Genomic DNA, 13,303 nt, shown 5'->3' on the forward strand with positions numbered 1-13,303 from the left:
GGGGGCGTGGAACCTCCCATTCAAATGGAATCTTTGGTACTGCATAACTTTGAAGGTATACATGCCCGAACATTGAAATTCAGTAAGGAGTTATATGAGGTCAATCCCTAACACCACCAAGAAAATGCGGAATTGGGAAAAAGGGGGCGTGGAACTTCCCATTCAAATGGAATCTTTGGTACTGCATAACTTTGAAGGTATACATGCCAGAGCATTGAAATTCAGTAAGGAGTTATTTGAGGTCAATCCTTAACACCACCAAGAAAATATGGAATTGGGAGAAAGGGGGCGTGGCACCTCCCATACAAATGGAATATATTATACTGCATATATCTGGATGTCGTAATGGTAGGATAATTAAAATTGGTAAGAAGCTATGTGACGTTAAGTCCTAAAACCTCCAGTAAAATGTGGAATGGGGAAAAACTATGGCTGCCGTACAAACTTAAGTTATTTTAACACCTAAAGTTTGACTGCATTGTTGAGTTTAGCTGTTATACCCTTTGGACGTTTAGTAATCTGCCGTTGTTAAAGAAATTTTTTAGCTTCAGTCTATCTACAACTTCTATAAAAATCAAATTCTGTGTGTGTGTTCCCTATCAAAACGTGTTTGCTATACTTCGATCATCACCAAATTTTGGCTCGAGGTTCCTTCGATCAAGACGAAAGTTTTTCATATTTCAGAATTAAGAATTTTAAATTTAAATGTTTTTGTTTTTTGGCTATGCGAAAGAACTATCTCAGCTCCCAAAAATGATCATGTTAACAAAATCAAAGATCGCTTTCAAAATAAATTTCCTGGTGAAGTGACGAAATATAAATCGATCGACACAGTTACAGATAAAGATAAAATTGTGAATTATTCAAATGAATTTCTATACTCCTTAGAACCAAAAGGAATGCCTGCGCATCTGTCAACTTTGAAAATTGGCTCACCAGTCAGGCTTCTTCGGAATGTAATCAAAGCAACAATCATCAGCGGTAAAAGCAATACAATAATATAAAATAAGATACAATAAGATACAAGAATAAAATGTTTTAACAGAAAATTTCACCAAATATGCGTACAAAATTCAATTCAATTCACAGAACAATAAATTAAATTAGCAACAAACAAAACAGAAAAAATAACGCAACATCCATTCGATCTCGGGCATTACAACGTGCGCCTGGTAAAGCTAGTCTACTATATATATAAAAAGAAGTGTACATTTTGATTGTCACTCCATAACTCGAGAACGTCTCAACAGATTGCCATGCAATTTTTAGGAAAGATACAGGGAGGAGAGATGATGGTTAGTTGATTTCGAAATCCCAAATCGGTTTAGCCATATATATATAAAAATCAAATTCTGTGTGTGTGTGTGTTCGCTATGGAAACGTATTTCCCACACATCAATCATCACCAAATTTTGGTTATGGATTCCTTCGATCAACGGGAAGGTTTTAGGCTGAAAATAATTTCGATATATAAAAGGGGCGTGGCACCTCCCATACAAATAGAATCTTTGGTACTGCATACCTTTGAAGGTATACATACCAGAACATTGGAATTCAATGAGGAGTTATATGAGGTCAATCCCTAACACCACCAAGAAAATGCGGAATTTGGAGAAAAAGGGCGTGGCACCTCCAATACAAATGGAATCTTTAGTAAAGCATAACTTTGAAGGTATACATGCCAGAACATTGAAATTCAGTAAGGAGTTATATGAGGTCAATCCCTAACACCACCAAGAAAAGGCGCAATTGGGAAAAAGGGGCATGGAACCTCCCATTCAAATGGAATCTTTGGTACTGCATAACTTTGAAGGTATACACGCCAGAACATTGAAATTCAGTAAGGAGTTATTTGAGGTCAATCCTTAACACCACTAAGAAAATATGGAATTGGGGAAAAAGGGGGCGTGGCACCTCCCATACAAATGGAATATATTACACTGCATATATCTGGATGTCGTAATGGTAGGATAATTAAAATTGGTAAGGAGCTATGTGACGTTAAGTCCTAAAACCTCCAGTAAAATGTGGAATGGGGAAAAACTATGGCTGCCGTACAAACTTAAGTTATTTTAACACCTAAAGTTTGACTGCATTGTTGAGTTTAGCTGTTATGCCTTTTGGACGTTTAGTAATATGCCGCTGTTAAAAAAATTGTTTAGCTTCAGTCTATCTATGTACATCTTCTATAAAAATCAAATTATGTGTGTTCCCTATGAAAACGTGTTTGCCATACTTCGATCATCACCAAATTTTGGCTCGAGGTTCCTTCGGTCAAGACGAAAGTTTTTCATATTTCAGAATAAAGAATTTTAAATTTAAATGTTTTTGTTTTTTGGCTATGCGAAAGAACTATCTTAGCTCCCAAAAATGATCATGTTAACAAAATCAATGATCGCTTTCAAAATAAATTTCCTGGTTAAGTGACGAAATATAAATCTATCGACACAGTTACAGATGAAGATAAAATTGTGAATTATCCAAATGAATTTCTATACTCCTTAGAACCAAAAGGAATGCCTGCGCATATATCAACTTTGAAAATTGGCTCACCAGTCATGCTTCTTCGGAATGTAATCAAAGCAACAAATATGCGTACAAAATTTAATTCAATTTACAGAACAATAAATTAAATTATCAACAAACAATACAGAAAAAATTACGCAACATCCATTCGATCTCGGGCGTTACAACGTGCGCCTCGTAAAGCTAGTTTATTATAAATTTAATTTAAAAAAATAAAATAAATAAATAATATTACTCAAGTGGCATATCAGTGCAGAAAACAGACAATGCAACCCAACATATTTCTTTAAATATCACAAAATTTTTTTGTTTACACAGAAGTACTGTGTATGTTGTTGTATAATAAATGTTGATGGTCCTTTGCCGGATATAGATAGGGATTTTTCGGAGATCCTAATCCCACCTAAAAATACCGTAATTTTACTACAATTGTTGAATAGGCAGACTTGCATAAACACATTGGTTTGCTCAAATCGATGAAAGCAGCATTTCATTGATATCTAATAGCGCAGTCAACGCGTAAAGAAGCAGGAACACGACTAAATAATTTATTTAAACTACTACTACTACTACGACTAAATAATTTATACCCCAGCGGGCTAGAGGGTCAGAATATACACGCGGTAGATATGCCTGTCGTAAGAAGCGACTAAGCTACCAGATTCAAGGGGCTGTGTAGCGGAACCCTTCAGGTTGCCAGGCAATATATAGCCTCTCCAAACCCAATTGTCGACCTCACCTATCCGGGGCGAAACCTGTTTCACTAACACACGAGGCTATGGCGACCCCAAGCTCCTCATGGAACTTGCGGGTGGGGGAGGAATGGCCTGAAGGTTTAATGTGGCCATATAAATCGTTCCTGAGATGGTCGGGCTAGCACCTTAATGGTGCTGTGTTACCGGAGCGTACCGGATCTGTATCCGGCAAAGGACCATCACATCGATAACACTCCACAAAGCCTTCGGCGAGTAACCTTATCGCTACAACAACTGAATAATTTATCAAATTCGGATCTACATAAAACTACTACACCTGGGTATATAAAATATATACAAATTTCAACATGAATTTTGCGAAATTACCTTTGTGCTGATCGAATATATGATCTTTTAGCTCCTGCTTTTTATTACATTTTAAACTACAAATATCACAAATATAAGTAGCTTTACAACCCAGCGCTTCATCGGCGGCCTCTTCCTCATCTTGAGTCGAGACTTCGGAATCCCCACAGACATATTGCTCGTTATTTGTGTTTTCATAAATGAATTCTTCTTTGATAACAACTACATCATTTTTCTCATCACTTAGGACCAACGCAAGCTGAGTGGAGCCTTTAGCTGGCTCTAATTCAGTTAAAGTAGCACTGTTGTATTCTACGAAATTCTAATAAAAATGCGATGTGCAGTTACAAAAAAAGAAATTCCTTAGCAAACTTATGTGCATACATACCTGCAAAGCATTAGAAGTCTCGGCAGAAGCATAAATAAATTTTGTCTCCACTTCCTGCATAGCCGAAATTTTCTTAAATTCTTCATCTGAACGACGCGCTACTTGTTTGAAATTATATGCTGCTTGCAAATTATCTGTACAATTTATGCATAAAATTTTTGGAAGATTATCAATTGATGTTGCGTGCAACTGTGTACATTCATTGAAATAATCGTATAGGGTTTTACTATCCTCAGAAACTACATAGCTCATATCAACTACTCCTTCGCAATTTGCTTGCATGCAGGCGCGACACTGCATTGTTGCAGATGTATCAAAATTCATTGATATACCAATAAATATATTTTATAATTCCTTGCAATTTTTTCGCTCAATATATTAATTAAAACGTTTTCTTATTAACCGCTATGCAATGTATTTTTTGCAATGGTGCGAATCACTACAAACAAACAACAAATTCTGTCTTGTCCACTTTGAACTGGTGATGAGTGTTACGCCGATTAATCGTCGATACAACTAACGCAGAAACGCCTTGTGGGAAATATTTTCCGCAGTCAAATATCGAATGCGAATGTGATGCTCGGCACATTATTTTTGCATTTGCACGTTAAGTCTCTATCTGGTTCATGTTTGTTTGAAATACGAGCAGACCAATTCTAAATATTCTCGCGGATTTTTTTATTCCCGCGGAAAAATTCCTCCAATTCTTTTCTCCTAGGGAGAAGAATAATTAGGGAACAGGAATTTCGAATTTTCGAAGTCAGCTGTTTTGTCAATTGAAATTTCGTTGCGCATTTCTTATTTTGTTTAAAAAATTGTAAAGTTTAATTATTGTTGCCAATTTGTTTGAAATTAAGAAATAAGTTATAAACAATGCACATCATTGCATTTCGTGTGGTATTCACTGAAATGAGTAATGAATTGGTGCCACAGCAACATCAACAGAGGAGCATAAGAAGAACACCGGCGGGATAACACAAATCCGCCGGAGTTGCCTGCATTCATTCTGCAAAGCAATTTTCTGGCGGCCAAGTCGAGTTGAGTTCGCCTTTCGCCATATGCCAAAATCAATTTAAGCCTTCTTAAAAAATCCTTGCGCAATTTCTGGATGGCTGCATCAAATATTCGAAGAGCTCTTCCGTTGCTTATGATATATTTTTCGACTTAAAATAAACAATATTGTGGTTGTTGCTGTTGTATTAACAGTGAGAATATTGTGGTAGAATGTAAATACATATTTTAGCACAAATTTGTACAAATAAGTGTTCTTTCTTAAAATAACCAATTTCCTTTAACTATTTTGATGCATTCCCTTTAATTTAACAAGTGAAAAAACTCCTATGAAATGGCAGAGAAATCTCCCTCTCCCTCACATTCATAATACCTACTTTTCTCCCATAACCGGTTTCCGCTTTTTCGAACATTGTTCAGAATAGGAGGAAAGGGAGAAGTGAAAAAATTCACAAGGAATTTGTATTTAGAATACGAGGAATGGGAGAAGGGAAAAAACTCGCACGGAATTTTCGTTTAGAATTGGGTTGGAGGTTTTTTCTATCCGCAAATGTAGATGATATACATGTAAAAAACACGGCTTTTGTCACAAAAAAAAAGTTTTGTGTACATATAAAAAATTATAAATGATGCATATTTACTTAAGTTATGCCGAAGAGAAGAGGACGCGAGAGCAGAAGCAGGCATGCTTAACGAACGAAACGATATCATTTCGTTACGATAATCAACGTTAATAAACGAAACGAAGTCACTTCGAAGTCACTTCGTTTCGTTTATTAGCGTTGATTATCGTAACGAAATGATATCGTTTCGTTCGTTAAGCATGCCTGAGCAGAAGCTACATTTGCGGGGCAGACAAATGGTTTATTTGGCTATGCGCAATTATCAACGACCGTGTTTTTAATCGCAAATGTCGGCGGCGGTGACGTTCGGCGCGTTACTATATTTTCTACTCTTTTAAGACCGTCTAGGCCATTTATTGTTCATCTCGAAAATTGGTCCGATATGCTCGAAAGGAGTATCAGGGGATGCGCATCACTGCCAGTTATAAAAATACAATTGCGAAATTTAACTCTTTCTAACTGTTCAAAAGTTATTTGAGAAAACAGGCGTTTCAATGCCAGCTTAACACGGATTTCGCATTAGAGGTTTACGCCGATCACTTCATCGGCGGCGGCGGCGGGGCCGGCGCGCCGTCAATTTGATCAGCGTAAACCTCTTAACTGAATGGCTGTACTTCGAGAGTATGACGGCCCATACATGGCACAAAAGCCATGCGCAAACATAAAACGACGGAATTTGTGCAAATGATAATTTTGACATACACGGCTCAAAAACACTGCGCAATATTCATTTTTAGAGTAGCGCAACAAATGAAACATGTGTTTTAATTTTATAAAAAAGGCACTAATTGTATAAAAAATTACTATTTACTTTCCACAGTGCTGGTAATTCACGGTATAAGTCGAAAAACTCGCACCAGAAGCGTTTATTTACCATTGTATTTATAAAATATATATTTTAATTGCAGGACCAACTCAACTCATTGCAGCACTGCGCAATGTTCATTTTTCAACTAGCGCAACAAATGAAACATGTGTTCTAATTGCATAAAAAATTATTCAGACCAATTCTAAATATTCTCGCGGAATTTTGTTCTCGCGGATTTTTTTATTCCCGCGGAAAAATTCCTCCAATTCTGTTCTCCTAGGGAGAACAATAATTGGGGAATAGGAATTTCGAATTTTCGAAGTCAGCTGTTTTGTCAATTGAAATTTCGTTGCACATTTCTTATTTTGTTTAAAAAATTGAAGTTTAATTATTGTTGCAAATTTGTTGGAAATTAAGAAATAAAATATAAACATTGCACAGTATTTATTTCATTTCATGTGGTGTTCACTGAAATGAGTAATGAATTGGTTCCACAGCAACATCAACAGCGGAACATAAGAAGAAGACGGCCGCACACAAATCTGCCGGAGTTGCCTGCTTTCATTCAGCAAAGCAATTTTCTGGCGGCCAAGTTGAGTTGAATTCGTCCTTCATCATATGCCAAAATCTATTTAAGCCTTATTAAAAAATCCTTGCGCAATTTCTGGATGGCTGCATCAAATTTGTATACCAAGAGCTCTACCGTTGCTTATGATATACTTTCCGACTTAAAATAAAGAATATTGTGGTTGTAGTTGTTGTTGTATTAACAGTGAGAATATTGTGGTAGAACATAAATACATCTTTTAGCACAAATTTGTACAAATAAGTGTTCTTTCTTAAAATAACCAATTTCCTTTAACTATTTTGATGCATTCCCTTTAATTTAACAAGTGAAAAAACTCCTATGAAATGGCAGAGAAATCTCCCTCTCCCTCACATTCATAATACCTACTTTTCTCCCATAACCGGTTTCCGCTTTTTCGAACATTGTTCAGAATAGGAGGAAAGGGAGAAGTGAAAAAACTCACAAGGAATTTTTATTTAGAATACGAGGAATGGGAGAAGGGAGAAAACTCGCACGGAATCTTCGTTTAGAATTGGGCTGATTATGTATTATTGAATTTGTGTGAATTCCTGTTACAAGCTAGAGATGGTCCTTACGCCTTCGATATTAACATTTTTAAGCAATAATTTCTGATTTTATATTATCAGGAACCACAGGTAAACTGTGTAAAGCTGGAGTCATTGGTGCCGTATGTCGTATCGCTGTATCCATATCCCTAACGTAATCAGCTGTTTATCGTTACGACGGTAAACCAAAAGCTGGAGACATTGGTGCTTTATCGGTAACCGTATCGGTAACCTTTTAACAGCTGATTCGACCAACCTTATGAGAATCAATGCAATCGATTATTGGTGCCGCTAAGGTCGTAACCGTATCGTAGCCAACCAATTGGGTTTTGGTTTTCCGCCGTAACGATAAACAGCTGATTACGTTAGGGATACGGATACAGCGATACGACATACGGCACCAATGACTCCGGCTAAAACCCAATTGGTTGGCTACGATACGGTTACGACCTTAGCGGTACCAATAATCGATTGTATTGATTCTCATAAGGTTGGTCGAATCAGCTGTTCAAAGGATACCGATACGGTTACCGATAAAGCACCAATGTCTCCAGGTTAAGATTCACCACACACGAAGAAAAAAGCATGTGCAATATTTGCAGACATGCGTAAATATCAAAATCGTTTTGATTTTAGCGCAGTTCTCTGCGCAAATAGCACAACCAGTGCACACACCGGGCAAATACTTGTGCAAATTGGTAATTGGCACAAGGATACTTGAGCCGTGTAATTGGCGTATATCCCATTGTCCATAACTAATGAATATCATACTGCTGACGTCCATGGTATGTTTGACGATCTGGGACAATACCATAACGTTGTGGATGAGTATCTGGGAGGCTAACAATACGAAAATTAAAAAAAAATAATATTTGGAAAGGTTTTGCTTATACGTATGTAAGGAAATCGACGATCCGGCCATTTCGGAAAGATCAGGGGTTTTTGGCTTAAAACCGCGCGACTCGTTCAAAAAATTTCAGGAGTAGCTCCTTGCGGAGGATGGTCACACTTTTGTAGCGTGTTTCACAGAAGATGTTCTGTACAGTACGAACAGTAGCATCCTGGCCCTTATACCATATGCCAGCACAGTTCGACTATTCCCTACGTAAAGGTAGTAGAACACCCGGTAATGTTTCGACTGTCTTGGGAAAGCTTTTGATTCACCACTTTGAGTGTTCTTCCGATGGACAAAGCCTAACTTGGTTAAAATGTGTGCCTACGTATTCACATTAGTAACAGGAGCCGTAACGTGCAGATGATATTTCAACACGGTTGATAGGCTATATTCTATGTGATTCACTCCAAGGGACTATTTGGGGATAAGGCGGCCAACTTTAGGAAATGTCAAGCGAGGAGACTTGGGTGTTGAATGGTGAAGTGTGAATAAAGTAGCGTCTGAAACCTTAATTTTGATTTCACACTTCATCATTCAACACCCAAGTCTCCCGGTTTGCCATTTCCTAAAGTTGTCGACCCTATCCCCAACTAGTCCCTTGGAGTAAATCACATTGGATATAGCATATCAACCATGTTTAAATATGACCTACACGTGACGACTCCTGTTACAAATGTGAATACGTATGCACATTTTTTAACCAGGTTAGGCTATATCCTTTGCAAGAACACTCAAAGTGGTGTAGCAAAAGCTTTCTCAAGACAGTCGAATAAATGACCGGGTGTTCTACCACCCTTACGTAGGGGATAGCCGAGCTAGTCGGAAAACTGAAGGCGGTCATCCATAATGGGCTCTTATGTCATAAGGCCGGAAACGAAGACTATTGAAGTCAATGTATCCAACACAAACGTCTGCAAATTTTGGTCTATATTTTTAAACTTTTATCCACTGTCCTCGTAAGTTTAAAGCCCGGTTTTCAGTAGTTGGTTAAGCTAAGCTTAAACTAAGTTTGCTTAAATTCTAGTCAAATTTAAACTCCGGTTAAACTACTAAGCAGTTTTTCAGTCAGAGTTGAATGCCGCTTTTGGGGTATCATGGCGGAGCGATACAAGGTGGCAGCATGGTGACATACCTACAAACATAAATAAAAATTTTATGTAATTTGTTTGTGTAAATTCGATGGACAAATGTCAAAATCGTACTGCGCAGGAAGTTGATGTATCAAATCAAATAAAAAAGTTTATAATCAGCTGACCCATGATGCTGCCACCTTGTGTTGCGCCATGTGGGGTATGCTTTTTGTGCGGCAACATTGTTTTTTTTTATTACCTAGATAATTTGTAGATACGACAACAGCTGGAATTTGTTTACCAAACAAGCATGGACAAAAATTCTCCAGCGAAATTTATATATCTAGTTTCGGAGTTGATATCCAACATCATTTGCCGTCATCCAGTGAGTTTTACAGCTCCGGATCACGCTCAATTCTCACGGGTATGCTCTGGATCATTGAGGAACTTGAGAAGCAGAGGTCGTGATATTTTCGCAGACGTGAAATGTGATAGGCAGATGTCGCCGCTGTTTTTCATTTAACTCATACGCGAAAGGCTAAACAGCGACATCTATTTTTGAAAAAGTAGATTTATTAAAGGCAGCGTTGCCAAACTAAAGACGAGTAACTAACAAATTATCTGGCTCACAAATTCAACCAGATTTCTATATGGATTTATCTGGCTCAAATCGTTGTTGTTACATTTACATGCAAAATTATTTATCTGGCTCAAGATCTTTGCCACCGGATGATGGCTATTATTTAATTATTCTCCAGCCACTATCCAACCTTTGAGAAATTTTTTAATATTAAAAGTTCTCGAGTTGATATCCAACGTCATTAACATCTTCTAATTATTATCCTAATTTCGAGAGATTTTGAGAAATATACAGTTCTCAAATGTATATTCAACACATTTCTCCAGTTGATATCCCACATTGCATATCGAGCTGAGGTGGAGATTAAAAAAATGTCCAAGGTGGTACCACCAAAACCAGCAGCTGTTTATTGTGAGAAATAAACACCTGGTTGATAGCAGTAATGAAACGTAATTAATCAAAAATAAATTTTATATATTTTATTTTCGTGAAAATACTGTAGTATGGAATCTTACATCTGAGTCCACTTAGAGAGCCACAAGTTGGGAATTAAATTTTTTTAACTTAAATAATAGCATTTTTTGCTTTATAAAAAATTCCGTTCTTTTGCTGAGTACGCTATGATTCTCGAGTTAAGCCACTCTTTCGAAACAACCCTTGAGGTTTATCAGTTGAGCTATCAACATGAGCTCTAATGGTATTCAAACCCAAATGTTTGTTGAGTACATTCGACGCCATTTCAAACGAACGAAAATAACTGATAGGTAAACTAGAGTTTAACCCTGCCAGATCGGCCGTTTAAGCTTAGCTTAAACTTCAGTTAAAGTAGACCGAAGAACTGCAGACTTTAACTGCAGTTAAAGTTTAACTGCCAAACTGAGTTGAACTTGTACTGAAAATCCGAGCCTTGGCCGAATACTTACTTCCTCATGTTTGGAGGTGTTTTTCTGGTGTAGCTCGGAAGCATAGCGCGACAAAGACATCCGTCAGAAAGTCTGCGGAGCTACACCTAGAGCTTCTAGGAAATTGACGTCGACGAAGGGATTGCTACTGCTTGCACGTCGGGAATTGTAGCTTTAAGAAACTGCCGAAAAACTGATCGACAATAAGCCAGCATTGATGCTAATATTAGTAGATAATTGATAGCAACCGTAAGTCGCCTTTTAGCGTGACCAGCATGTAGCCACAAATGATTTAAAGAAATCGTGCCGACGAGTGGTATTAGAGTTAGCCCAGAGCATCTCCTTCGGTGAAACTACGCTGCAAAAGTGTAACCATTTTAAGTATTTCTCTCTCTCTCCGCAAGGAGCTAATCCCCAAATTTTCTCAACGATCCGCGAGATTTTGAGGCAAAAGCCGGGGATCTTTCCGAAATGGCCGAAACGTCAATTTCCTTAAATACATATAAACAAAATCTTTCGAAATATTATTTTTTTTATTTTCGCTTTACAAGCCTCCCAGATACTCAACCGCAAGTTAATGATATTGTTCCAGATCGTCAAACATACCATTGATGTCAGCATTATGTTTCCATATTCATTAGTTGTGGTCAATGTGATACTCTGAAGTCCAGCCATTCATTTCAGAGGGTTACGCCGATCACTTTGTCTTCGCGCCGGACACGCCGCCGATTATATATACATACGCGTTAAAATAGCACGGATTTTGTTTTAAACAGGGGATAAAGCCCAGCAAGCAAATAAATTTAAGCCTTACATTTAAAAGGATTTTGTTCAGATCATTATTTATTAAAAAGTGTTTTACTGAACTAATGGTATATAATAACATTAATTATCGTCTGAAAATTTTTTTTACTGTTTTTTTTCAGTATTCTTCTTTTCGGACGAAAAAAAACGGACGAATAGCGGGTTTTTTAATAAACACTTTTAGTTGTGTACTACATATAAATACATATGTGCATTTTCGGTTGTTGTTGTTGGTCTTCATTCAACTTCTATATTTTTGCCTCTAATTGTAATTCATCCAAGGTTTTTACACATGGATTCCGGCCAGTATTCGCTTTGAACATAGCGCGATATTCTACATCAGTCATGGTCATGTCATGCATACGCAAAATATGTGTTCGAAATCTATAAATGATAAGATAATATATATAAATATGAATGTATTTCAAATACAGCAGTGATCTTATTAATAGTGGAGCATACATTGAAATAAAATAGAAAAGTCTAGGACCACTGCTATCCGGCTCTTTTTCAGCTATCCGGTTGTATGATGAATACTTGCCAATATCCGGCTGGATTCCTATTCGGCTATGTGCTATGTTTTAATCAAATTGTATGTTGCAAACCATGAAAACAACTCAAATCTTAAAATTTTACATGAATACGACACTCTTGTGAATTGGCCGAATGTTTTTGGATTTAAAAAATATTTTATGCATATAATATTATAATTTAACATTTTGGTATCTTGCAGAGAAAAAGTAGCCTTTCAGTTTACGGTCTTTTTATCAGCATAATTGGGTATTATATATTATTTACTATGACGACGCGATTTGAATAAGCTTTAGTATAACTAGTTATATCGAAATAACTTAATTGGGAAATTGTTTCGTTTTGTACTAGGGCACGCGGCAGCCAGGTTATGTAATGAAATATTAGCTAGATTTACTAGGCCCAGTTTCTCAGTAGTTGGTTAAGCTAAGCTTAAACTAAGTTTGCTTAAACACTAGTCAAATTTAAACTCCAGTTAAACTACTGGGCAGTTTTTCAGTCATATTTTAAGGCCGCCTTTGGGGTATGCTTTTTTGTGCGGCAGCATTGGTCTTTTTATTATCTAGATAATATAATTAAACTTCCTAACCCTAACGCCATAGTCGTAACCATACCCATATCCATATCCATCTCCAATGTGATCGTTTAATGGTGCCTAAACCTAAAAATCGTGAAAATTTCATAAAAATGAACAAAACGCAAAAATTTAAAACATATTCCACAAAAAATAAGTCTCTTAGTCATAACGTATCCAAAACAACGAATAAAATCTACAAAAAGGTATTAAATTCACCAACTCAAATATTTTTAGGTTATGGATATGGCAAGAAACCCAAAACCAATTGTGTGCAAATGAGTTGTCAATAAGTGTAAATTTTTCAGTTTTTCACAGTTAGGGAATTGACCCCCTGGATGATAGCAGCAATGAAGCGTAAGTAATCAAAAATAAATTATAGAGGCGGCCGCTGGG

The 13,303-nt window shown here is 36.9% G+C and overlaps 1 protein-coding gene across 1 annotated transcript in view; it reads right to left on the reverse strand.

Moving 5' to 3' along the window:
- Positions 1-13,303, reverse strand: part of LOC137248777 (zinc finger protein 62-like) — a 142,651-nt gene that overhangs the window by 75,780 nt on the left and 53,568 nt on the right. Inside the window, exons 7-9 of the mRNA XM_067779680.1 lie at positions 12,054-12,186; positions 3,976-4,311; positions 3,609-3,909 (exon numbers count right to left, since the gene is read on the reverse strand). Coding sequence (XP_067635781.1) covers positions 3,609-3,909; positions 3,976-4,311; positions 12,054-12,186 — 770 coding nt within the window. The remainder of the gene's footprint in view (positions 1-3,608; positions 3,910-3,975; positions 4,312-12,053; positions 12,187-13,303) is intronic.

The sequence above is a fragment of the Eurosta solidaginis genome, chromosome 4 (assembly GCF_040869045.1).
Source record: "Eurosta solidaginis isolate ZX-2024a chromosome 4, ASM4086904v1, whole genome shotgun sequence".
NCBI classification, from domain to species: Eukaryota; Metazoa; Arthropoda; class Insecta; order Diptera; family Tephritidae; genus Eurosta; species Eurosta solidaginis.